This window comes from Urocitellus parryii, chromosome 2 (assembly GCF_045843805.1).
Source record: "Urocitellus parryii isolate mUroPar1 chromosome 2, mUroPar1.hap1, whole genome shotgun sequence".
NCBI classification, from domain to species: Eukaryota; Metazoa; Chordata; class Mammalia; order Rodentia; family Sciuridae; genus Urocitellus; species Urocitellus parryii.
The window spans coordinates 38,159,665-38,186,874 of record NC_135532.1 but is presented as its reverse complement, the minus strand read 5'-3'; the positions used below and the strand labels follow the sequence as shown (position 1 = coordinate 38,186,874).

General features: G+C 38.6%; 2 protein-coding genes across 3 annotated transcripts in view; both read left to right on the top strand.

Annotated features, from left to right (window-relative positions):
* The window catches only part of Setdb2 (SET domain bifurcated histone lysine methyltransferase 2), a 43,783-nt gene extending 34,591 nt beyond the window's left edge, over nt 1–9,192 (top strand). Inside the window, exons 11-14 of the mRNA XM_026393657.2 lie at nt 174–267; nt 2,879–3,216; nt 4,838–4,926; nt 5,810–9,192. Of these exons, the coding sequence (XP_026249442.2) occupies nt 174–267; nt 2,879–3,216; nt 4,838–4,926; nt 5,810–5,927 (639 nt within the window). The 3' untranslated portion in view covers nt 5,928–9,192. The remainder of the gene's footprint in view (nt 1–173; nt 268–2,878; nt 3,217–4,837; nt 4,927–5,809) is intronic.
* Nucleotides 9,193–9,547: 355 nt separating this feature from the next.
* Phf11 (PHD finger protein 11) overlaps nt 9,548–27,210 on the top strand; it is a 28,114-nt gene continuing 10,451 nt past the window's right edge. The window contains exons 1-4 of one of the 2 annotated variants that reach the window (XM_026393656.2): nt 9,548–9,679; nt 15,181–15,291; nt 20,362–20,469; nt 26,247–26,380. In XM_026393656.2, coding sequence (XP_026249441.1) covers nt 15,193–15,291; nt 20,362–20,469; nt 26,247–26,380 — 341 coding nt within the window. In that variant the 5' untranslated portion in view covers nt 9,548–9,679; nt 15,181–15,192. Of the gene's footprint in view, nt 9,680–15,169; nt 15,292–20,361; nt 20,470–26,246; nt 26,381–27,210 lie in introns of both variants that reach the window. The other variant, XM_026393655.2, reaches the window with a different exon arrangement.

The following is a 27,210-nucleotide window of genomic DNA, read 5'->3' as shown; positions in this document are numbered from 1 at the left end:
AAGAGGTAACACACATTGGCTCCATTAGTCTAAAGATTCTTATAATCTTAATTGTGAAGCTTTTCAAAATTAATAATACGTGTAGCCTATGAAAATTGACATTTGATGAGACCTAACTGCTGAATACTTTTTCCTAACCTAGGAAGTAAAGATATCTCTTATTTTCCTTTAAGGGATTTGTTTCTTTAGAGTCTGCCACCTCAGAAGATAATGATGGATTTAAAGCAGCCCAAGCACATGTGAACTCTAAAACCAGGGGAGCACAAAGTAGGCTATGTTTCACTTTATCATTATCTCTCATCTGCCTATTTGTCTCTCTTTTGTTCAATAATCTGTGGCTCATTTTCTTAGATTTCATAGCAAACATGCTGCATTTGTGATCAAAGTTACTATTTGTTTAGATAAAATATTGGCCACCTGTGGTTTATACAGGCCTACTACCTATATATGTGTGTAGGCTGTGAAAGAATGATTTTTACATTAAAATAGTTGGAAAAAATCAGAAGGTAAATATTTTATGACACTTGAAAATTAAAATTTCACTGTCAGTAAATAAAGTTCTACAATCATTCATTTACATATTGTTTCTACTTTCACATTACACCCACAGATTCACAGTAGACTCTGGCAAAGCCTGAAGTATTTGCTGTTTGCCCCTTTACAGAAAACATTTGCTGACCTCTGATCTTGTTGCCAACATTGACTTGATGCATGGCAGTAGGAGTAAGGTGGACAATTCTGACTCTTCATGGTCCACAGGTGGTGTTTGTGGCTTTGTAAGCATTGTTTGTTTAAAGGAGACACTCTTTCTTTTGAAGTCTTAAAAATAAAGACACATCACTCTTTTGCAGTAGTCTAGTCAATACCACTACAGAGGATGACAAACATGTCTAGCAAAGGGCTAAAACACTGATGAGTGCTTGTCTTTCAGAATTACCAGTCTCTGCCATGGTGAATATTACAGTTATATAATATTAAGTACCAAAAACTGGGTTTTGGTACTTTTATGTTTCAATGGATCCCACAGTAAGGAGACATTACTGAGAGAGAGTCCTTTTTGAAGAACTGAACAGCCATTGCTGCCTCTTCTTTGAGCCTCCTTACATCTGCAAGCCTAAATCCCCACCTATTAAAGGATAGAAATTGGAAGAGGCATGGCAGCTCCTTGGTAGAAAAGTCCTATCAAGGGGCTGAGGCTGTGGTTCAGAAGTAGAGCGCTCGCTAGCACGTGCGAGATGCTGGGTTTGATCCTCGGCACCACATAAAAATAAAGATGTTGTGTCCACTGAAAACTAAAAAATAAATATTAAAAAATTTCTCTCTCTCTCAAAAAATAATAAATAAAAATAAAGGTTAACAAAAAAAAGCTCCTGAAGCTTTAAAAAAAAAAAAAAAGTTCTATCAAGAAAGAGCATTTTTATGTATTACATTCCAACATTTAATGCATGTGAGCCATAATGAATACTATTGCTTCTGATTCTTTTGTCATTATCATTGATGTCTATAGTGCATATAAGCAGGCAGTCCAAATATAGTTATATAATTATTATGGCTTATAAGTAACCTTTGATTAAAAGATATTGTAGGATGGCAACCACAACAATAATGATTGAATCAAGAGCCTTAATTTTTCTTTTTTTAGATTTTTTATATATACAGTTTAGTTGACCGACCTTTATTTTATTCATTTATTTATGTATGGTGCTGAGAATTGAATCCAGTGCCTCATAGATGCTAGGCAAGCACTGTACCACTGAGCCACAACTCCACCCTGAAGAGTCTTAATTTTTAAAAAAATATAATTTATTTTCAACAAGTTTTTATTTTTAATTAACATGTTAAAAATACATATTTATGGGTTACAGTTTGACATTCAATACTTGTACACAATGTGTAATAATCAGATCAGGGTGATTGGTATATCTGTCACCTCAGACATCATTTTTTTGTATTGGAAACATTAAAATCCTTTCTACTAGCTATTTTGAAATATACACTTAATTATTGTTCACCAAAATTATCCTGCACTATGTAGAACATGAGAAGTTATTCCTCCTATCCAGCTGCACCCACAAACTTGTTAACCATCTTCTCTCTGTGCCCTTCACCCCACACCAGGTTCTGGTAACCACAATTTAATCTTGGCTTCTATGACATTTTGGCCAAAATGTAATTTTGTTATACGATTGACTTAGATGATATAGTGACTTTTTTTGTTTATTTGTTTGTTTAATAAGTGATTTTACTTACTCCATCCTACATGCATTCATACTTTTGAATACTCTTAAAAAATTCCATTATTGGATGTTAATTAGTTCTCTACTTTTGAAGTATCATTATTTGTAAAAGTGTAATTATTGAGTGGTCATCTAGCAAAACCCCAAACTTAATATGTACCAATCCCTGGTGGTACATACTTGTTGCTATTGGGATTTGTAGAGGGTGATTCTGATTCTGAAGGGGACTTCTCAGGCCTTTCATTGGCACATAAAAGCCTAGAGTGCTTCTTAAACCTCCATTCTGTCACATTTAAATGCAAATTCCAGAGATAAAGAAAAGAAAGTTTGTTAGAGATTAAACATGGTAATGTGGAAGCAACATGTAGATTCATAGTCATTGCTGTGTAGTAGAAAGTAGGCAGGAGCCAAACATATTTGAGTTTGTTACCCAAATTCTCATTATTATGAGTCAGGCAAATCTCTTTACCCAACTAAGACTCAAAAAAAGTTTCATTTGTAAATTGAAACTACCTACCTTAATACATTGTAAAGATTAATGATAATGATAACAGGTAACATCTAATTAATATTGTTAATCTCATCCCCATTGCTCAACCAAGTAAATTTTCTGACAATTCTTTCTTGACAATATCTATTAGAGAACTCAAGATTCAACCAAGTTGAAGATTCTGAGGACAATCAGCTGATTGAATCAGATGTAATAGATATGACTACATGTAGAGAAGAAACTCTGCCAGGGGGCAGATGTGACCAAGCAACCACATTGGATAATGAAAATGTTAAAGAGTTTGAGGTTCAAATAAAAAAGCCCCAAGAGGAAAAATCTCCAGTGTGTAAAAACCAGCAGGTTTATCATGATGAAGAGTTGACAAGTGATACCAAGAATACTTCATCTGATTCTCTAATGAAGTCCAGTAAAAGCAATGTTTTTTTACTGGATGCCACAAAAGAAGGAAATGTGGGCCGTTTCCTTAATGTGAGTATAGGGACTGAGATGCATATTTCTAAACAACTTTTTTTCCCATGCTTTAAAAAATCATAAGGGTAATATGATTGACAGTCCTAAAGCTAGACAACCTGCGTTAGAAGTCCAACTTGGGTGTTCATGGCATGTTACTTAAGTTCTTGCTGCCTCATTTCCTATCTTTGTAATAGGGGATAATAATAACTATTTAGTATATTATGAGGATTAAATGAATTAATATAAAGTGCTTCCGACTACCTAACACATACCAAACATTTGCTTTAAAAAAAAAAAAGAAAAAAAAAAACACTAAGAAATAGTGTGTAAAAAAACATACCAGGGGCTGGGGATGTGGCTCAAGCGGTAGCACGCTCGCCTGGCATGCGTGTGGCCCGGGTTCGATGCTCAGCACCACATACAAACAAAGATGTTGTGTCCGCCGAAAACTAAAAAAAAATAAATAAATATTAAATTTAAAAAAAAAAAAACATACCAGAGGTTTCTGACTTATCTGCTCAAATTAAAAAAAAAAAAAAATGTGTGGGCAGGAAGTAATCATTGAAATTAAATAATGCCAGACATTCCACAGAACATTGTAGGGATTTGATCTCTTGAGAATTTTGTGATTCATAAGTGTGCTGAGATGACAGCTAATGGGCACCTGAACAGTATGAGAATGGTGGTAATATAAAAAGAGTATCATCATGTTAGAAACCTTAGAATGAAGATAAATGGTTTTGTTCAGCAGAGAATCAACTGCTTACACGACTCCTAAGGTGGTGTTTTTACTAGGATGTAAAAATAAATTAAGTAATTATTTTATGAAAAAGTAAATTATTTTCATACGCACTATTCCTATATATAGTCTTCATTTTAAACTTTTTGTGAAAACTTTTTTGTTTTAAAAAATAATTCAAAAAGCCCTACCTTAATTACCTGCCTCCACTCCACTTTCTAAAATAGTCATTTTATGACTTTTTTGTGCTTTCTTCTGGTATTTTTCTGCAAATATGAGTAAATATATGTGTATTGTTTGTCCCCTCCTTTTTACAGACAGGATAGCATATTCACTGTTATATATTTTGTTTTTTGAATTAACACTATATATTGGAGATCTTTCCATATCAGTACACAGAGAGAACCTCATTTCTTTGGTTTGCATGGTTTTGTTCATAGCTACATAGAATTGCATTATATCAATGTACCAAAGTATAGGCAAACATTAGCATTATTTCCAAACTTTTACTGTTAAAACCAATGCTGCATGAATAATCTTACACATGCATACATACATATGCAGAGTAACCTGTAGGATACATTTTTAAATATGAATTTGTTGAATCAAAAGATAAGTGCATTTATAGTGATGATAAATATTGACAAATTACTCACTTTTTTGAGTACCATTTTGCATTTCTATCACCAGGATATCAGAATGTCAAAACAGGGCTTTTCTGCATGGGTTTCTATTAATAGTACTGTCATGAACTTTTAGTATTTTATATTGTAATATAGAAAAAAGAAAAAATCAGTGAGATGCGTTGGAAACAGAATGGTATTCTAATAGTGCAAAACACAAGGTAGCAAACTTTGTGCTATATCTAATCTCTGTGTTTTTGTTTGTTTTTAACAGCATAGTTGTTGCCCAAATCTCTTGGTACAGAATGTTTTTGTAGAAACACGTGACAGAAATTTTCCATTGGTGGCATTCTTCACCAACAGGTTTGAAATTGATTTTGCTGATATGATTTAATTCTGAAATTATGATTTTAAAAATAACAATAGAAAATATATAAAGATGTGTAATATAGCCCCAAATATCTGGTATCCTGGAATATTCAATTATCCTAAACTCTTCCTAGTCAATAAAATTTTGAACACTTGAAATTTCTATTCTATTCTCACTTAGAATTAATTACTGATAGGTTTTAAGATCTCACCCAGTTCAGTTGAGGGAGATGAATGACAAAAAGTGCTATATCTTCTTCATCTTATAATTGTCCCCAATCTGTTACTTTATATAGGTTCACATTTGCAAAACACACTTCCTCCCTCATGGATACTAACAGATTCCTTCTTTCTTAGAATTTTAGTAGATTTGAAATAATCATTCTTTTTTTTTTTTAAAATATTTTGTCTTATTTGTAGTTGGACACAATACCTTGATTTTATTTATTTATTTTTATGTGGTACTGAGGATCGAACCCAGTGCCTCCGCACATGCTAGGTGAGTGTTCTACTGCTGAGCCACAACCGCACCCCCAATAATTGTTCTTAATAAAAGATCATTACTGGGGCTGGGATTGTGACTCAGCGGTAGAGTGCTTGCCTAGCACATGTGAGGCCCTGGGTTCGATCCTCAGAAAAATAAATAAATAAGTAGATAGATAGATAGATAGATAGATAAGTAAATAAATACATATCTAACTACAACTAAAAAATAAATATTAAAAAAAATCATTCCTAACTGATGGGTGCTAGGGAGAGAAAATAGATCATATTATTCAGATGGTTATTGATGTTAATGTGTAAATTGACATTCAATTTTGATTCATTTGATAGTTATTTAAGGTAGTTATGATTATTTTTCATTTCTACTTTCTAGGTATGTGAAAGCAAGAACAGAACTAACGTGGGATTATGGTTATGAAGCTGGGACTATGCCTGACAAAGAAATACTCTGTCAATGTGGGGTTAATAAGTGTAGGAAAAAAATATTATAAATATGTAACTAATGCCTGTTCATGAAATTAGATAAGGCTCAAATTGGAGCCATACAAAAGAATCCTCAGTCATCAGTGGAATTAATGTAGGTTGCTGTACACCAAGGTAATTCTCATTTTTTCTTTTTTGAGGATTCATATTGTATTTCTATTTTATTTGATTAAATTCCAGACTCAAAATAAGAACATTTTCATATGCACAGGCTATCCTTGTTTTTACTGCTGTTCAACTTTACTTGAGTACAATGGAAATGTATATTTTATATGAAATATCACTGTATAATTTATAACTTATTTACAAATTGTATATTAAGAAAAAAATAGAATTCAGTAGTTTCTAAGTTACTTTTTTAATCACTATTATTTAGTTTATACCTGCAAGGACCAAATTTCACATTTACTTACAAAATTGATGTTTAATTCCTGGCACATCATTATAGGCTATAAGGTGGGCAACAGAACCTGAGGGATATGTGAGAACTAATTTTATACATAGTACTCCCAAGGTGTGCAGTTTTTGTTTTTTACCCCTAGTGCTAGGCCTCATGCCTGCTAGGCCAGTGCTGCACCACTGACACACACACACCCCCAATTCTCCCAAGTATTTTAATACTTGTTAAGAGAAACTATATCTGGCTCCATGAAACTGTCCCATCAATCATTTGGGGAGGAGAGACTCTTCAGTAAGTTAAGTTTCAGACAAACTCTTTGGTGTTTTTGTTTTTTGGGTTTTTTGGGTGTGGTACTAGGGATTGGACCCAGGGCCATGTGCATGAGAGGCAAGCACTATACCAGCTGAGCTATATCCCCGGCCCTTGACAAATTCTTTGATTCAACTCTTTGAGGTTAATCCTCTTTTCCAGTTTCCCTTCACTCCTTCAATGCAGACAAGATAAGAGGGAATAGAAACTTAGAGAAAATTGAATATTTTGTTCTAAAGAGAATAAAACTATAAGTAAAAGAAACCTTGAAACTAGAAGGAATTATCCTGGGCAAAATTTCACATAAAAAATATAACAAAATAACAATTTTGAGCTTCAGAGTCTAAAACAGACTCTTGATATATCCTGGGCATGGCTGGTTGTTTTTGTAGAAAAAAGGGGAAGTTAACTACTTTGCTGTAGGCTAACCCTGATCATCTAGTGGAAAAGGGGACTGTGAAGCTCCAAGAATCAAAATTAATTTTATCCCTTACATCTGTACATTTAGCTCCTAGGAACTTCTCCTAAGAACCAGGTGGTACTATTAATTTGAAAAGGAGTAATTAAATGGAGACCGAGGCAGGAGGAACACAAGTTCAAGGCTAGATTAAACAACTGGGTAAGACTCTGTCAGAAGTGAAAGGATTGAGATGTAGCTCAATGGTAAAGCTCCCCTGGGTTCAGTCCTCATTATGGGAGATAGGAAGGGATTTCTTTTTTGAGGGGTTTATGTCTTTTTGTTGTGTTACTTGATTTGGGGTTTAGTTTGATTACCTTTCAACAAATCTATTTTGGGACCCAGTTTCTTAAAAATATTGAACCAGATGAAAATTGAACTTGGGAAACCAAGAACTAGGAAAAGTAGCCAAAAAATTAAAACCCAGTTGTCTATAGACAGATGAGTCAAGTTGAGAAATCTGTGTATTTACAATAAAGATGCAGGAATTTTAGGCAGTATGCTAAAATAAAGTGAGAAGTTTAGTCAAATATTTTTGTGTAGGAAATATTATAGATCAGCCAGTATTTCCTTAAGATCTGCTTTAGGAGTCCATCTAACATTCATAAACCTGAAATATTCTATCAGTTTTATCCTCTTTGAGAAGTTTCTCCAGAAATTGTGATCTGCTTCATTCTCAATTATTTTACAGCTAGCATCTCACTTCAGTACCCTAGAGATTTGCTTTGTCTCTCATGTCAGATCTGTTTCTAGTTTCCCTTTCCTTAGTCTACTCTTTTATGTTGGTGAAGCATAGCCTCCAATAGCTTGTTATTTTTGTTTTTTGGACTCGGGATTGAACCCAGGTACACTTTACCACTGAACTATATAGCCAGCCCTTTTTATTTCTTATTTTTGAAAAAGGTTTCACTAAGTTGCCCAGGCTGGCGCCAAACTTGCAGTCCTCCTGCCTCAACCTCCTAGGTAGCTGGGATTATAGACACATGCCACTACACCTGACACCAGTAACTTTTGAAGAAGTAAATGTTTTGAGACTCTGCACATTTGAAATGTCTTTATTTTACTTTCTTGATTGCTATTTTCGGCAGGGTATAGAATTTTTACCTCGCTTGAAGTTATAGGATTAATTTTGTCCCAGTGTTTGTCTCTGGTCAGAGTCCATTTTCATCCTTCTACTGGTGTTTGATGAGATCTTTTCATCTTAAAACCTTGTTTTTCAGTACAGAAACCATTTCTTGAAGGCTTTCTCATCTCTTTTTGGAATTAGATCTCCAGTATTGGTTCTCTGGTTTTCTTTCTACTGTTCTCTTAATTTCCAGCTCTGTCTTCCTGCTTTACCTTCTAGGAACTTTACTTAACTTACTCTTCAGTACCTAGAAGGTACCTAGAAGGTACTGAAGAGTACTTTTGATTTTTATGGTCTCATTTTTAATTTGTAGGAATTCTCTTTATTTCTTTTAATATTCTTTATAACATGCTGTATTGGCCCATGTTGCAGTATTTTATATTTTTGTGTGTGTGCATATACATACATATACATGCATTCATATGTCTTATTTTTTTCTTACATATTCTCTGTCCTCTCAGCTTTGTTTATTTTCCTTGTATGTTTGTTTTGTCCCTTAACATTATAGGGCTTTCTTCAGAGTTAAGAGAACATTGCAGTCTGAAAGAGAGGGAAAAGGTTCCTGGATTGCTTTACCATGCCTCAGCTGTTTTGCTGAGAAATCCTGTGGGCTCAAGGGTTTTCTTTTCTGCCTGGCAAGGCATACTTTTCTATCCTCCTGTGGGAAAAGCCAAAAAAAAAAAAAATCGTGTGCCTAGGGTCTGCTCATTTCCCATTTGCAACACCTCTGCCCCCAACCCCCATGACATTCTTCTAAATACATTCATACTTGTCAAGACTGTCCAAATTACATTTTTTGTTACCCCAATTTTGCATTTGCAGCTTAGAAACCTTCACCAAGTTCAAGACCTGCAGAAGTTTTCCTTTAATTCTGCAGCAAATTAATTTTTATGCTTTTATTAATTTTAAGTTATAATTTAATATATGTATTTATGTTGTGTACACGTATATTTATTATATGCACTGAAAACCTCGTCTTGTGTGGTGCTCTGTATCCAGTGGGTGCTAAATAAAGGCTTGCTCCTGGCAACTGGATTTAGGGTCGGTTAATTCTGCGTTGGTTTAAGAAGAACCTCAGAACAGCTCAGCTGGGGCCGTGGGAGGGGGGTAGGGGCACTGGCATATGTAGTCGTTTCTGGGGTTTTGTTGTTATTTGTTTGGGTTTTGTTGTTATTGTTGTAGTTTAACCTACCAAAATAACCATTAGACCTGGAAAACTGCAAGAAACCCCCCTCCCCACAGCCAACCTGGGTCTTCGGCTCGAGCTTTCCCTGCGGCGGCTCAGGGGAGTTAAGGAAGCGACGGCGCCGCCGGGACTTCCGGGAGCGCGCCACGGGCCACCGCCGCCCGCTGCCCGACCCGCAGTCTGCGGCCATGGCCCACGCATCTCCGCCCCGGGCCGAGTCCGTGCGCCGCGCCGGCGGCCCCGAGGTGCACCCCGTGCAGGACGTGCTGCCCTTCCCCACCGGTGAGTACCGTGCGGGCGGCTGGGCCGGGGCTGCCTTGCAGCCGCGCGGGGACCCGAGTCCCTTCTCGGCCTGCTCAGGGACCCGCGGGACGAACTTGCCCTGCATTCGCGCTCGCTTGCACAGCGGGTCCAGGGACAGGGGGAGGGCGGCGTGCGGCCCCTTGCAGTGGCTTTGATTCTCCTTCTGGCCTGCTGACATTTCACTGGGGAGCAGTGGACCAGGTGCTCCTGGCTCTGATTCACTGACTGCAAGCGACCGAAACTCAGGGAAACTGAAACTCCCAAGTGAGATTCCACCCACTGGTAAAACCCTGCTGCAGGAGAGCTGCCCTGCTGCGGGGAAGCTGGAGTAAACAGGCCGCAGGGAAGGGACGCTACTGGCAGCTGAGTCTCAGGAAGCGGCTGGGAAAGACCTCGTAGAGGATGTGACTTGACACCATTTCCTTTGCTCCAGTCCTCCTGGGCCCTCAGCTTGAATGAGTGTTCTGAGTGGGCCTCTTCCCTTCAACACCTGTAGCGCTCCTGCGATTTGCCAGGCTCAGGGCTAGTCATAAGGATATAAAGACGAGCTAGGCAGTCCCTACTCCAGAGGATTGTTAAGAGGCAACTTTAGTTAGAAGTAGTCAGCACCACAGAGGCACAAATGAGGGGCCCCTAACTTCTCCTGATGTCCAAGGAAAACTTTATAGAGAAGGGGATGCATGGTCTTAACTTTCTAAAGGATAAGAATCAGCCATAAGTGAAAAAGGCAAATGCAGGCAAGAGGAGGACACAAATAAGAGCATCAAACCATAAAACAAATGGCAACCATAAGCCAACCAGTTGACTGTTTCATTCAACTAATACGTATGTATATGGACTGCAAAATGAGAAGACAGAGAGATGATGTTCTTTCCTGACATCTTCCCCAAACTCCAGGATTTTAAACCAATTTCCATGTCTGCAGTGATCTCAAACTGACTACATCCTTAAGAGAATTTGTCTTCCCTACACTGCAAACTTGTTCAGCCTCCAGCTTTCCCCATCCCATTCATCCAGTTGCTCAGGTCAGAAACTTTAGTGGTATCCTTAGCACCTTTCCTTTTTCCCCATACCCCATCCAACACATCAGTTAGGCCAATTACTTCTATCTTCAAAATCTGTTTCATGCCTGACTACTTCTTAAACACCTCCATTACTCCATCCACGCCCAGGCTGTCATTGTCTCCTGTCTGGACTACTGGGCTCCCGTTTTCTCTTCTAGCCTTTCATACAAGCAGGCCTGTAGAGCAAGGCACTTTTCCTGTTCTAGTTGTCTCCCATTACAGCTCACCCTGTGTTCTTTTCTGATTTGACTTTACCCATCTTGATGACTGCCACCTCCTGCTGCCTTGTGTGTCCAGTAAGCTACCAAATCTGCTTCAGTATCCTTATATTTGCTGTTCCCTCAGTAAGGAAAATTCATCCACATATTGTCCCATTTTCATTTCCCCACCACACTTAAATATCTGCCTAGTCCGTGAACCTTGCCTGCCCATCTTGTCTAAAATGCAGTCTTTGACTACTGATTACCTCTTCCTACTCTTTCTCTATGGACTGTCTGGAGGGGGAAATTTTATTTAATGTCTTTCTTTGCCACTGGAATTTAAGTTCCGAAAAAGTTGATACACTAAATCTTTTCTATATTCTTAGTGCCTAGAACTATTTGCTTTGTAGTATAGGGCATAGTAAGTCCTCATCAAATATTTGTCAAAAGAATGAAAGGGCTTGTTTATAACACTAAGGAATTTGGCTTCTGTTTTGTTGGTAATGAGAAAATGTGTGCAGATAGACACTTTATTTTTTATAGAGCTGGGGATCAAACACAGAGCCTCATACATGCTAGGCAAGTGCTACACCCTCAATCTCAGATTATACATTTTAGATAAATCACTCTGGCAGTAACAGGAGGACTGGAGCACAGTCGTGACAGAGAAAGCAGAGGCAAGGACATGAGCTTATCAGAATGGACTCAGAAAACAGCAGGCAAGGTACATCTTCCACACTTGCACCAGAACAGCACACACATGAGTGTGCACACAAGTCATGGGAATTTAAGTGTTATTCAAGACTTGCTGACTGCAGATAGTACAAACACAGTATAATTTAAGCAAAAAAAAAAAAAAAAAAAAATGCTGTTTAGTAAGAAGCTGTTCTGGGCTGCCCTTCTGCTGATCATCCTGAAAGTCACTAAGATGGCCTGGTGATAAATCAGGATTTGCAGTTAGTTACAAGTTAAGAATTCAACCACAATGACTTCAGCAGGAAGCATAGACAGCCTCAAACCCCCAGAACACAGATGCTGTAGCATTTTTCAGAAAGGGCCCCAAACTAGGGCAACAATATAATCATATAACAATATTTCCTACTAGAAGGGGTTTTTAAATGAATGTTAAAGGTTAGTGGATCTCATTCCATCTGTTTCCTTTATTCTTAAGTGGCAGAATGTGTTCCTTGGCCACCTACCTGGCTACACCCAGATTCTTCCTGGTGGTGGATTGCCCTTGTCTGATGGGCTTAAGACCAGCTCTAGGTAGAGCAGCATTGATTGGGGAGGATAGGCCTATAGAAGTTGAAGCCTTAGCAAGCTGTTCCCAGGTATGGTGGGCCTGCAGGTTGCTGGAGAGTCTGGAGCATTGCTGTGATTTGAGTTTCTTATAATTTTTCTGCAGCTTCATTCTATAGACCCTTTCTTACCAATCTGTCAGGTCAATCTGTTGAGTCCACAGGCTTGCTAAATCTGCTAGGATGACTCTGGGGGGGGCTCTGCTGATCTTCACTGTTCTTAGCCTCAGCTACTAATAGAGACCAATGGGCTGGTCCCTAAAAACCCAAACACCCATGATACACCTACAGGTGTCCAATCTATCTGAATCTACATAGTTCCTGAGTTCAGATGGCTAAGGGACCAAGTTGTCTAAATGTACTTGGTCCAGAAGTTCCAAATAATGTATATAGAGAGTTAAGATAGTGAAGGATTGCCTGCCTATGTAAGAGCCCCCAAAGTGACAAACTCCCCCAATTACATCCTTCCTCCAGTCTAGAAGAATAAATGAACTAGAAGAGCTAAAATCTTTTAGGAAATGTGATATAGGGGTAGTTGAGCAAAAAAATGCCACTATGAGAGCCCATTAGTCTTACCTTGAGTTTATTCATTGGTGCTGCAGACACACTCCAGGTCAGTTCATAGCAGTGTGGTGACCACCTCTGTATTCTCACATGCCGGGGTCCTAGGAGCCCAAATACTTAGGAGTGCAGATCAGATGGGGCACAGAGCCCCCAGAGTGAGTGCTGAAGGCCCTGCTTGGGTATCAGCCCATGCAGCACACCTGTCTGCAGGTGACCTTCAGCTGTGCACAGAAAAGAGGACCTTTAAAGTGTCCAACTCTTATACAATAAGGAGTAGGTGCATGGTCTGTCAGACACTGTTTTTTTTAATATATGCATATATATATATATATATACATATACATATATATATATATATATTTTAGATGTCCCTTGTAGATGGACACCATACCTTTATTTTATTTATTTATTTTTATGTAGTGCTGAGGATCGAACCCAGTGCCTCATATGTGTTAGGCAAGCACTCTACCACTGAGCTACAGCCCCAGCTTCTGTTAGTTTCCGGCTGTGACAAAATACCCAAGAAAAACAGGAGGAAGGGTTTATTTTGGCTCATGGTTTCAGAGAGTTTCAATCCATGGTGAGCTGGCTCCTTTGTTTTAGGCTTGAGGCAAGGCAGTAACATCATGCCGGAAGGGTCCAACTAAGGAAAGCTTCTCAGTTCATGGCAGGCAGACAGGAAGAGGAGAGAGCAAATGCACAAGAAATGGACCTGGGACAAGATATACCCTTCTAGGGCATACCCCCAGTGGCCTACTTCCTCCAACCAGGCCCCATCTCCTATAGCGAGGTGTGAAAATACAGAGGTGGTCACCACACTGCTATGAACTGACCTGGAGTGTGTCTGCAGCACCAATGATTAAACTCAAGGTAAGGCTCACGGGCTCTCACAGTGGCTTTTTCCTGCTCAATTACCCCTATATAACATGTCCTCACCTTCCAATAATCCATTCAGTTATGAACCCATCAATGAATTTAATCCATTGATTAAATCAGAGCCATTATGTCCCAACTACTTCCCAAAAGTCTCACCCCTGAACCTTGCGGAATTGGGGACCAAGCCTTCACCACACAAGCCTTTGGGAGACATTCTAGATCCAAACTATAACAGAGTGTCACATATTATTGTGGGAAACGTGATAGTCTAGGGAATTTTAGCACTAATAATGTAACTGCCTGACACTGTCTTTTTGAAGCCTGTGCTTTGTAAGGTTTTTGGTTTTGGTTTCAGTTTTGGGTTCTTTTGGCAGGGAGGGGCTAGTGTTAGGGATTGAACCGGAGATGCTGTACCACTGAGTTATATTACCAGCCTTTTTTCTTTTCATTTTGAGACAGAATCTCATTAAATTGCCCGGGCTGACCTTGAACTTTGTGTTCCTCCTGCCTCATCCTCCTGAGTTGCTGGGATTACATGCATGCCCCACTGCACTCATCTTAAAAGCAGTTTTCTACTTAGAAAAAACAAAGGAATAAGAGGATGAGAATCTGCAAGGAACAAGACAAAGTATCATGCTGTGGCCAAAATAATAGCAAATTAACAAATTAGAGAAACTTGCCTCTTAACTGTCTCTAGTTGGAATCTTCCCAACAACTGGCTGTTTGCTTCCTCTCTCTGCCTCTTCCCTTCTCTTCCCAGCTTTTTCCCCTTAGTTGTTTTTCTTTTCCTCTCCTAAAAAAACTGATTCCTACCTTTATGTCTCTTTCCTGACTAATCATAATGTTGAATTAAAGCACACAAAGTTACATAACTCATTTGCTTTTTTAATTCTCCCAGAATTTGTTTTTGAATGTAGTATAACGTTAGAGGTACGATTTGTGTTTTGTTATGGATAGTTAACCAGAACACTGTTTCCTGAATACATCCTTGTTGTTGATTTGTAATGACAGTCATTGAGAGCTTGCTATGGGCAAGGCAATGTTTTGAGAACTTTGCTTCTGCTTAATTTCATGGCTGTGCTTCTTGAATGAAGATTTTCCTCATTTTTAGACATTTATTTTTTTTCTTTAACCCATTTAAATATATATAAAATAAGTTGGGGCTGGGGCTGGGGCTAGGGCTGGGGCTTAGCAGTAGAGCGCTTGCCTAGCACGTGTGAGACACTGGGTTCGATCCTCAGCACCACATAAAAATAAATAAAATAAAGGTATTGTGTCCAACTACAACTAAAAAATATTTTTTTAAAAAAATAAGTTACTTTTCCCTTTGGGTCCCCAATTCTTTGTCTCTGGGGGAGTTGAGACTATAAAAATAAGGACCTGGCCTTCTACTTTAAGACTAGAGGAGGATGTGTCCAGATGACGAAATTCTACTTTTCCATTTCTCACCAGGGATGTTACTTATAGGTATCTTTCAGGTTGCAGAAAAGATGGAAAAAAGGACATGTGCACTCTGCCCCAAAGATCTCGAGTATAGTGTCCTGTACTTTGCACAATCAGAGAATATAGCTGCTCATGAATGTTGTTTGGTAAGTTACTTGAAAACTTACATGAAACTACATGAGTCGTTTTAGGATTGGACATACCAGAATAGATAAATGGTGCTGAATAGATAAATGGTGCTTTGAATACAAGGACTAAGGAGGAGTTGGCCATTGAGCTTTTATGTGAAGATTGTGGCACATAGTTTTCTAACATTAAAGGGTTTCAGATCTTATTATTACATTTAATTCTATTTATTTATAACTTGTCAAACACACGAAGAGAACTATGATGAAGAAGCTTCTTCAAAGATAGTTTAATGAAGCCTGGCACAGTGATGCATGCCTATAAGGCCATCAATTTGGGAAGCTGAGGCAGGAGAATCTCAAGTTTGAGGCTAGCCTGGGCAGTGTAGTGGGAGGAGACCCTGTCGCAAAATGAAAATTTTAAAAAGGGGCTGGAGGTGTAGCTTGGTGCTAACACACTTCTGGGTTCAATCCCCAGTAAAGCACACACACACACACACACACACACACACACAAAAAAAAAACCTTAATGAAAGATTTCAACTATAACAGACATCTGTAGACCTTCCACCCAGATATAATTTTGTTTTAGATTTATCCATGATGCTAAACATAGTTGTAAGTCTTTCATTTTAAACAGCGTTTCATTGTGTGACCTCTGTTCACCTGTGAATGGGCATTTAGGTTTTGCCAGTTTTCTTTCTATGACTAACAATTATCTAGGTCTCCTCATACATGTGAGAATTCTCTGTCTAGGGAATATAGCTAAGAGTGGAGTTGCTGGGGAACAGAGAAGTGGTGTTTTCACTTCACTAAATTTGCCAAATTACTCTCCAAAGACATTGTAGCAAATTTGACTTCCACTATTGTTTCAAAGTATTTTTCTCTTCATCATTACCAGTATTTCATATTATGAGGTTATCATTTTTCCCCCCTCAATTCACATGAAATGATATCTTTTTTTAAAAAAAAAATTTTAGTTATAGATGGACACAATACTTTCATCTTATTTGTTTTTTTTGTTTTTTGTTTTTTATTTTTTTAATGTGACATCGGGGATCAAGCCCAGTGCCTCATGCATGCTAGGCAAGCACTTTACCACTGAGCCACAACCCCGGCCCGAAATAGTGTCTCTCTTGCACTCCCTCCTTCCTGGGGATTGCATTATCAATTCTCCTGCTTATGGTCCATTGTATTTTCTATATCTGTGCATTGGGTGTTGGTAGGCTTTATGTTTTATCTTTGAAATGTTGTTTTTGCTTATATGTATTCATTAAAAATAGTAAAGCTTTATTATTTGGTATTTAATTTTATTTATGGCATTTTCTGTCAGAAGTTCATAATTCAGTTAAAGTCATAATTATTTTCCTTTATAGAATTGGTGAGATTTTTTTTAACCAAAGAAATTGTTTTCTGCTAAGATCCATTTTTTTCCCATAAGTTTTAAAATCTTGCTTTTCTTATTAGTTTCTTAATTTTACTGGAATATTATTATTACATAAAGTAGAAATTAATTTTATTTTTCCATATAATTGACAATTTTTCTCTCCAGTCTGTCTGTTTTGTGGTTCTGGGGATTGAATCCATTATGATAAGTAAGCACTCCACCACCAAGTTACACCAGCTGTCATACCACCATTCATTATTCACACCAGCTGTCATACCATCATTCATGAATAATGTATATCTTCTATTTTTTATTTTAAGTAAAAACAACATCTCAAAGTAATGATAACTGTTGTTTAGTATGTGTGTGGGTAATGTTTTTGGAGCTTTACCTACATTGAAATGTTAATCCTCTGCAACTATTACTCTCCCTAAGCTAAAGATGAAACATCTGAGGCACTGAGAGATTAAGTCACTTTCCCAAGGTCCCACAACTGTAAATGACAGCCAAAATTCTCAAGAGTCTAATTCTAGAACTTTTACGCTTACCCAGGATGCTGACAGTATCAAATCTCATTTGCAAGGATCTGTTTCTGGTGCAATTGCTGAGCTGATGCAACAGAGTTTTAATTATTACGGCTTTATCATGAGTCTTGGCTCTTAACTGGGCACAGTGGTGCATGCCTACAATCCCAGCTATTGGAGAGACTGAGACAGGAAGATAATAAGTTTGAGGCCAACCTGGGCAATTTAGTGATATCTTGTCTCAAAATTAAAAGGACTAAGGATCTAGTTCATTGAAGGCTATGGGTTCAATCCCTAGTACCTCAAAGAAAAATAAAATAAGCCTTGGCTCTTATTTTGGTGCTTTGAACTTTGAGATTTTTTTTTTCAGATTTCACAAAGATTCCCATTGGAATTTTGATTAGAGTTGTATTTAATTTATAGATGAATTTGGGTAAAATTAGATCCTTCATAATATGAATCTTTCTATCCATTAATAGGATCTCTCTCAGGCTGGGGTTGTAACTCAGTGGTAGAGTACTTGCCTAGCATGTGTGAGGCACTAGGTTGAATTCTCAGCACCACATCTAAATAAATAAATTAAAGATCCATCAACAACTAAAAAAAAAAAAAGTATTTTAAAAAAATAGGGTCTGTCTCTTTAATTTAGGCCTTTTATGAGTTTCAAAATTGTTCGGTAATTTTTGAAGTTTGTCGTGATGGCACATGCCCATAGTCCTGTCTCAAAAACAAAAACAGTATAGTATTTCATCTAATTACAAAGCATTATTTTAGATGCTGTATTCAATCTAGAGATGATTTCAAGTATATGGGAGGATATACATAAGTCATATGCAAATATTGTACCATTTTATATAAGAGACTTTGCACTGGAAGATTTTGGTATCTAAATGAGGGTAGGTCCTGGAATTATTCCCCAGAGGATATTGAGGGATAACTGTATTTTTTCCTTTTATATTTTCATAGTATATCAATATGTCCCAATTTGTTATCTGTTCACCTGTTGATAGACATATGTATTATTTCCAGTTTGAGACTATTATGATAATACGTCTTCATGTGGAAATAATGCTTTTATTTCTTTTGACTAAATATCTAGCAGTTGAATTGCTGTGTCATAAAATAAGTGTGCTTTTGACTTTAAAAGTTATTGTTTTATAGCCAGTCAAAGTGGTGTATGCTTGTCCCAGCTACTTGGGAGATTGAGGCAAGAGCATTGCTTCAGACCAGAAGTTTGAGAAGAGCCTGGGCAACATAGGGAGACCCAGGCTGGGGCTGGGGCTCAACGGTAGAGTGCTTGCCTAGAATACATGAGGCGCTGGGTTTGATCCCCAACACCATATAAAAATAAAAAATAAAGATATTGTGTCCACCTATAACTAAAAAAAATATATTAAAAAAAAACATAGGAAGACCCTGTCTCAAAAAGAATAGAAAAGGAAAATTGAGGGCTAGGAATAGATAGCTCAGTGGTAGAATACTTGCTTACAGTACAAAAGGCCCTGAGTTTGGTAACAAAAAAAGTTATCATTTTACACATCTACCAACAATGTCTGTGAGTTTCATTTGTTCCACATCTTCATCCATAGTTGGCCTTGTCTTTTTTTTTTTTTTTGTACTGAGGATTTAACTCAGGCACTTTACCACTGAGCCACATCCCCAGCCCTTTTTAATTTTTATTTATTTTTTAGATGTTTTTATTCTTTTAAATTATACATGACAGTAGAATGTATTTTGAAATATCCTTTTTTATTTTTTATTTTGAGACAGGATCTCACTAAGTTGCTGAAACTGGCTTTGAACTTGTGATCCTCCTGTGTCAGCCTCCGAAGCCACTGGGATTTACTGGCATGTGCCACTGGCAACACTTGATATTATCAGTTTTTTAAAATTGGGGCCAGTCTGTTGGGCATAGAGTGATATCTTGTGGTTTTAATTTGCCTGAGAGCTAATGATATTGGGCATCTTTTCATGTGCTTAATTCACTATTCACTGAATCTTCTATGAAGTATCTGTTCAAATCTTGCCCCTTTTTTGGTGGTGCTGGGGATGGAGCCCAGCAACTAGGGCCTTGTACATGTTAAACAAGTGTTCTACCACAGAGTGACAGCCCCATCCTTGCCCATTGTTAATTTGTCTTATTATTGAGTTTTAAGTTTTTTCTTTATGCGTGTACGTTGTCAGCTAGATGTATTTTTGCCAGGTATGATGTGATGGTGGATTATGCCTATAATCCCAGCAATTTGGGAAGCTGAGGCAGGAGGATCACAGTTTCAAGGCCAGCCTCAACAATTTAGCAGTGCTCTCAGCAACTTCGTGAGACCCTGTCTGAAAATAAAAAATAAGGGCTGGAGGTGCTTAGTTGTAAAGTGCCCCTGAGTTACATTCCCAGTACCAACAACAAAACAAAGGTGTATTGTAAATACATCTCAGTCTCTGGCTTGTCTTTTTATTTTCTCAGCAATATTTTTCAAAGAGCAAGAAGTTTTTGATTAAGTCCAATTTATTAAATTTTCTTTATGGCTTCTGCTTTTTGTAAGAAATCTTTGCCTGTGCCAGTGTCACAAAAATTTTTCTCGTATGTTTTTTATGCCCTTTGTTATTTGAATATATGTGACATATTGATCTTCAATTGAGAAAGTAGGTTGGACTCTTTTAATTCAAGTGACCCACAGAAATTTGAGCCAGCCTAAATATGAAAACATTTGTAACGAGATTACAGGGCATTTCAAGGCTCCTGAAGGCCAAGATGCAGGCAGGTCGAAGAAGTAAGAGCTGGGAAGCTATCAGGAATATCCTTTCTCATGTCCTTGTTTCTGCTTTTATTTCTCTGCATACTGAATCGTGTTGCTTTCACTATTGCTCAGAGCCTATTCCACACTCCAAGGATAGAGAATCTGGTCCAACTTGGCATCAGGGCCCACCCAGGTCCAATTAGCCAATGGGAGTCAGAGTTACGTAATATAAAACTTGCCTGGGATGCAGGATCACACCCAGAGCAGCAGGGTGACTTGTGGTCTGCTTCTAACCCCGAAAAGTGGTCACTATTCTACCCTCTAATCCATCTTTCACTCCTGGTGAGTGTTTCTTAGTACCATTTTCTGGCCTATAGCTTTCAATACTACTTTATGAATACTCGTTTTTTTTTGTTGTTGTTTTGTTTTGTTTTCCTATCTGCAGCTGTATTCTTCAGCCCTTGTGGAATGTGAGGATCATGATCCACATAATTGTGATAGAAATTTTGATGTGGAATCAGTAAAGAAAGAAATCCAGAGAGGAAGAAAGTTGGTAAGTAGAAATGATTTTATTATTCACACAGGATGACCATACTCTTGGGGTTGCATGCAAAACAAAGTGATTTAATTGATAACTAGAGACAGATAAGCATTTTAGAGAGCTGAAGAAGTTCAATTTTTTTTTAATATTTTTTCTTTTGTTACAGATGGACACAATGACTTTATTTTTTAAATTTTGTTTTTTTGTAGTTGTAGATGGACAGAATGCCTCTATTTTATTTATTTTTATGTGGTTCTAAGGATCGAACCCAGTGCCTCACATGTGCCAGGCAAGTGTTCCTCCACTGAGCTACACCCCAGCCCCAGCCCCAATGACTTTATTTTATTTATTTATTTTTATGTGGTGCTGAGGATTGAATCTAGTACCTCATACATATTAGGTGAGCACTCTATCACTGAGCCACAACCCCAGCCCAGAAGATTAGTATTTTAAAATAAACTACCAGGCTGCATTAGTAAAGTAGATGTGAATTAGAATGCTTTTGGCTGTAAGTAGAAGAAACCCTGGTTCAGACTGGCTGTAACAAGGAGGATGCTTAACCAGAGAAAATACCAACCTTAGTACATCAATGATGTCATCAGGGGCCCATTTTCTTCCCCCTGCCTTCCTGGTCCCCAGCATCAACTTGTCCCTTTCTGGCTGTAGGATGGCTGCATGTAGTACCTGGAGCATCATACTTTTTTGTTCATATCCAGCAAAAGAGAAAGCTCATCCTCACACATGGAATAAGAAGCCTCTGGAATTCTAATTTGATCTTAAACTGTCTTTCTCCATCAGTTGCCAGGGGCAGCCATAACTTATCAGGATCTACCCTTGGTGCCAAAGTCATCAGGGGGCTATCTGGGAAGGACAGAATGCTGAGGGGTTCTCCTCCTGGGTCCATTACACCCACAGACTTCCTGTGAAAGGCACTCACAGCTTAGCAAGCAAGATAATAAGTATGAGTGCCTCACATCCTTCCACAATCATGGTAAGATTAATGACAAAGAACCAGCATTTATTCTTTGTAAAATGTCAACATCAGCAGCGTCCTGCAGTAAGCATTACATACATTGTTCTTTGAAAACTCCCAGCTACAGACCTAATGATGCCCATTTTGTAAACAGAAGAAATGGAAAGTCCAGAGTGAAGAGAGAACAGTCTAGATGGAATTTGACAAATTATGCTTTCTCAGCTTACATAACACTAGCAGATCCTAAAACAAGGCATAAAAACAGAGTGTATGGATCCTGCCCTGGGTGTTTATAGGAGATTGGATACTGGTATATAAATCATGTTGATAAAGTGATAGAGAGGCCACTGGAGTCATTCAAGGACTTTGGGTGTGATAAATTGAGTGAGTAGATATTCCTCTAATTAAAAAATAACTGAAAGATTATTTTTGTGCTCTTTGTTAGTGGATTTCAGTGGAGTCAATGGGGTAGATTTAAGGAAACCCACCATTAGATTCTAGAGATTGTCTACATATGAAGGAAGAACCCAGGCTGAAGAATGAGGGCAGCTGACTAAAGGCTTAATATGCAGGAGGAGGTGGGTATACCTGGGGGGTTTTGCAGACTTTGGGATGCAAGTGGAGGATAAAGGAGAGAGGAGTGCAGTCACCTGAGGTCAAGGTTGGGCAGCATTAGTACAGAGTAAGTGCCTTGACTGGGTAGAATCCTCCCTGCAGCTGGCCTTCTGGACCCCCGTCCTAGTGTATAGTGGAGAGGTAAAAAGAAAGATGGGCAGGGAATTCCAAGAGAGGGAACAGGATGTACCGAAGTATGGAAGGCAGTTTGCAAAACTATAAGCGTGTGATTCCATGGTATTTATTCTCTTTACTGAACCCCTGGATTTCTGTAAAGTGTGCCATAAGTCATAAAATTGTTCCCTTGTTAAATAATGACTCTATACTGAGTTTTCACCATAGTAAGTAATGCTGCAACAAACATCTTTGCATATATATCCTTGTGTGCTTGCTTGAGCATTTCTGTAGTGCAGACTCCTAGAAATGACACTGCTGAGTCAGAATTTCCTGTAAAAATGTTGAACTGTGGACTGGGGCTCAGTGGCACAGCACTTGCCTCACACATGTGAGGCACAGGATTCAATCTTCAGCACCACATAAAAATGAATACACAAATTAAAGATATTGTGTCCATGTATAACTAAAAAAATATATATTAAAAAAAAAGAACTGTGCTGACAAACTGTCCCCTGGGAAAGGTTATACTGATTTATACTTCTTTGTATAGTGGATGAAAGAATGCCTCTTATTCCATGTGTGGGGATGACCTTTCTCTTGCTGGATATGAACTGACAAAATGGTCAAAGAAAGTTTGACAAAAATGAGTGTCACTATTCTTGTTTATTTTTGCCAAGTATAGAAAACTTCATTTCACAGCTCCCTGGTCACTGGAGAGATTGAACATTATTTCTCTTTGGGCCTCTGCCACCCATCTCATTACTCTCCCCTGACAGTTCTTCCTTTTGCAATCTGTGGCCACACCTCATCACCATGGCCCACTTCTGCAGTGTCTTGCAGACCCCAACCACCCTCTCGCACCACCCCCCTGCACCACTTCCTTGTTCACCTGGCAAAGTCCCATCCTTGGGTGAACCTGTCTGTTGTCTGCATAAACCTAGTAGCACCAGCACTTGAGCAGTTGAAGAGATGGAGAAAACCCACAAATATAGTGACTTAGATTCATGGCTGCAAACATCAGAAGGTTCCTCATCACTTTGCTTGTATGTTTGCTTCACCCTCCACCCTCTACATTTCCTGTTTCACATCCTGTCATCTCTCTTTAAAACCTCTCCTTGCTCCAACCTCCCAACCCTAAGTTGACGATTACCTTTATTTAACCTCTCAGCTGTATTCACCCAGTTGTCCACACCCTGTGTCTTGAAGTACCCTTTTTTTTTTTTTTTGGTGGGGTGTGGGGGGCAGGAATTGAACCCAGGGGCACTTAACCACTGAGCCACATGCCCAGCCCTTTTTATTTTTTTATTTTGAGACAGGATCTCACTAAGTTGCCTAGGGCCTTGCTAAGTTGCTGAGGCTGGCCTAGAACTTGTGATCCTTCTGCTTCAGCCTCCCGAATGCTGGGATTACAGGCATGCACCATTGCACCTGGCTCTTTTGCCTTTCTGGACACACACACACACACACACACACACACACACACACTAGGTGTCTTCTACTTTTCAGGCTACTTCTTCCCCTATGCCCTGGCTGTGTATCTCCAGCCCTGTCCCCTCACTAGAATTCCAGTCTAGTAACCTAACACATTTCCATAGATAACAAAAGCATCTTATATTTAAGTTGGCTGATAACACAATCCACCCCATCCAAATCTATTCCTTCTTCACCCCAGTAAGTAGCACCGCGATTCATCCATTACCCAAAGCAGAAGTCTAAGAATGATCTCTCCCTCATCACATCCCTGCACAACATCAAGCCCATTAGCATTAGCAATCCTCCTAGACATACTGCACTGTCTACCCACTTCTGTCTTGGCATCATTAATCCACTGAAATCACTGGTCTAGCTCTCTCAAAGGCGGCTGAAGATTGCTGATACCCTGATTTCTTCCTGCCATCCTACCCGGCTCATTCTCCATACAGCAGATTGATCTCTTAAAAATACTGGTCAGTTTAAACAAAGATAAAATTACTTTGATAAAATTAAAAAGATAAAATTACCTTAAACAAAGATAAAATTACTTTGCTGTACTCTGGCTTGTAAGCCCTCCATGACCCTGCCCTTATGAGACTCTCCCCCGGCCCACTCACCTGCTGTAACAAGAGGCCTTCCTCTTGCCTTTCTGGTGAGCTTGCCCATTAGGAGGCTCATTCTTGCCACAAGGATGAAGGGCCTCTGCTTAGACTATCTTTCTCCCTGCTTTCTTGCAGGCCAGGAGCTCTTATTATTCCAACCTTCTCTATTACCACCTTAGATGATACTTTACTGACCACCCAATCTGAAGCAGGGACCCAATGACACTGTCATTTGTCTTATTTTAGTTAGATACAATGCATAAACCCTTCTGTGAAGTGTTTTTATATTTTTGTTTGGGGGTTTTTGCAGTGCCAGGGATCTAACCCTTTCACATGTTAGGCAGGCACTCTAGCACTCTACCACTGAGCTACATCCCTATTCCACCATGAGATGTTTTTAAATTTGCTTTATTTAATCATTGTACCCCCTCCTCACTAGAATATACACTTCATGGGGACAGGTACCTTCTACTTAGTCCACTGTCTTACCCCTTATCCTTCAACAATGTCTGCCACATCAGAGCTACAATAAATACTGTACATCTGCAAAGACTTTAAGCAAATGAATGTTTATTGCCATTTGTATTTCTTTTGGGATTTGCCTGTTACCATTTTCCTGTGGAGGATTATCTTAACCCTGTATCTAATATTCTTTGAACATTTTTTGTTGTTGGGTTTTTGTTTTTTTGGGGTTTTTTTTTTTTGGTACTAAGGATTGAAACCAGGGTTCTCTACCACTGCTCCACATCCCCAGCCCTTTTTATTTTTTGAGTAGGGACTTGCTAGTTACTTAGGGCCATGCTAAATTGCTGGGGTCAGCTTTGAACTTTGAATTCTCCTGCCTGAGGCTCCCGAGCCACTGGGATTACAGGCATGAACCACCGCATCTGGCTGCAAACATTTTTCTTTCCATCTTTTTCCTTGTCTTAAAATTTTCAAATAGCATATGTCGCCATAAATATGAAAGTTTAAATTTTTTATATAGTCAGATCTGTCTTTTTCTTTGTGGCTTCTGGGTTTTCTACCTTCCTTAGATAGCCTTCCTTTACCACACACCATCCTTTTTTTCTTTCCCCTTTATTTCCTAATTTGCTTTCATAATTAGAGTGTTAATCCATTTAAAATTTATTTGGGAGAGTTTTTGGTCCCCCCAATTAAATTTTCATTCTTTTATGGTCTGACTTGGAATCCCACCTTTTATCTTAATCTTATTTCTCACCTACATTTGAACTGTCTTTATTTACACGTTTGCTTGTGCTGATGTTGGGGAATCGTGTGAGCCATCTGTTTTGCAAGATGGTCTTACTGGGCCACCAGTCATTCAGCCAGAAGATGATCCTAATCAGCCTTGGTCATAGCTGGATTCCCTAAACCACTCAGGTTTCTGGGGCCACACAGTGTCTGCCTAACCATCTCTACACCACCTTCAATAAAATACCAGATTGAGAAATAAAAGCAAGGGATCAGATAAGCTAAACTAAGAAAAATATGGCTCAATTGGGGTTTTTGGTTTGTTTTTTGGGGGGAAGCTCTACTACATAGATTCCAAAGAAGTTTCCTTTATTTTATCTCACATTATCCTCAATAGCAACCCTATAGACAGTTAATGTTACCCCAGAAAGGAATCTAAGAGAAGTGACTGGCTCTTATTGAACTTGGATCCTCTTGCCTCAGCCTCATGACTACCTGGGATTCCAGGCAAGCGGCCAGGAGCTGCTCTTGTCTCGGGTTCCTATACCCTTCAGGACCAGTAGCCTCCTTGAGCTGGATAAGTTTGCCAACTCTGATTTTTTGAAATCTCTTTTAAAAAGGCATTGATTTTTGAAAGAAAAAGCATTTTCTGCTTTTAATGGGATCATTCTGGAACAATCCAGGCCAAGCATTCACTAGTTGAGGTTTTGCTGAAATTTTCAAGACTGCTGGCTTAAGTAACATCTAATGATATTTTTAAATTTTAACAAAGATTATGAAAAACTGGATCTTATTTAGTAAAACCTATTCTTCTGTAGAAATGCACGTTGTGTCGTGAAAGAGGAGCCACCGTGGGATGCGACTTAAAAACTTGTGCCAAGAACTACCACTTTTTCTGTGCCAGAAAGGACAACGCATTTCCACAGGCTGATGGAGCTCGAGGGATTTATAAGTATTTAACACAACAGTTTTAAACCTATGTTTAGGGGATTGGGATAGAAATAGGAAAATTAAGACAGAGACTTTAAAAGCTAAATTTATATAACTGATTTTCAAATGACAAGACAGGGGGATACCCAGTTGGGAACTAAACTTTATAACACCTTTTCTCAGTATCACAGAAAAACAATACAAGGTTTAGTTTTGCTTTTATAAGTTTCCCTGCATCCTGTCCTTCCTGGTAAAAAGCATCACTTGTGATAGTGGCATGAGTGGCCTAAAGGGAAGCAGGAAATAGGGACCAGTTCAAAGCTGTTCTTTTCTGACACAGGAAGTAGTTTTTTACTTATATAGCCACAGGCTCATCAGTTGATGTCTCCAGTCTTGTATGTGGAATAAATGTAATTTCCACTGTTATACCAGTAAATAGCTACCTGTTCTGAGTAATAGGATGGTGTTATGAGAGCATTTTTTAAAAGTTTTTGTAAGATTTGTTCATAAAGTGATTTTTTTTTAAATGCTACTCAGATCTGAGTAGGATCCCCTTACCTAAGTGTCCCAGGCACTTTTATTAACTTATTTAATAACCACTTTTTGCCACGCAAACTCAAAGTGCTATACTAATGTTATGTCAGTCAGTCCAGGGAGGTAGCCACTATTATCCCTATTTACAGATAAAGCTCGGGGCCACTTAGGAACTTTCCTTGGGTCACACAGTTGATAAGTGGCAGAGCTGGGTGTCAGGGATCCTGAGTCCCTTGCTCTTTACCACACCAGTTCATCTTCAGATATAGGGGCCATATCTTCTAAAACAATGTGGGTAAGCCTGCTATTGAAAGAAGT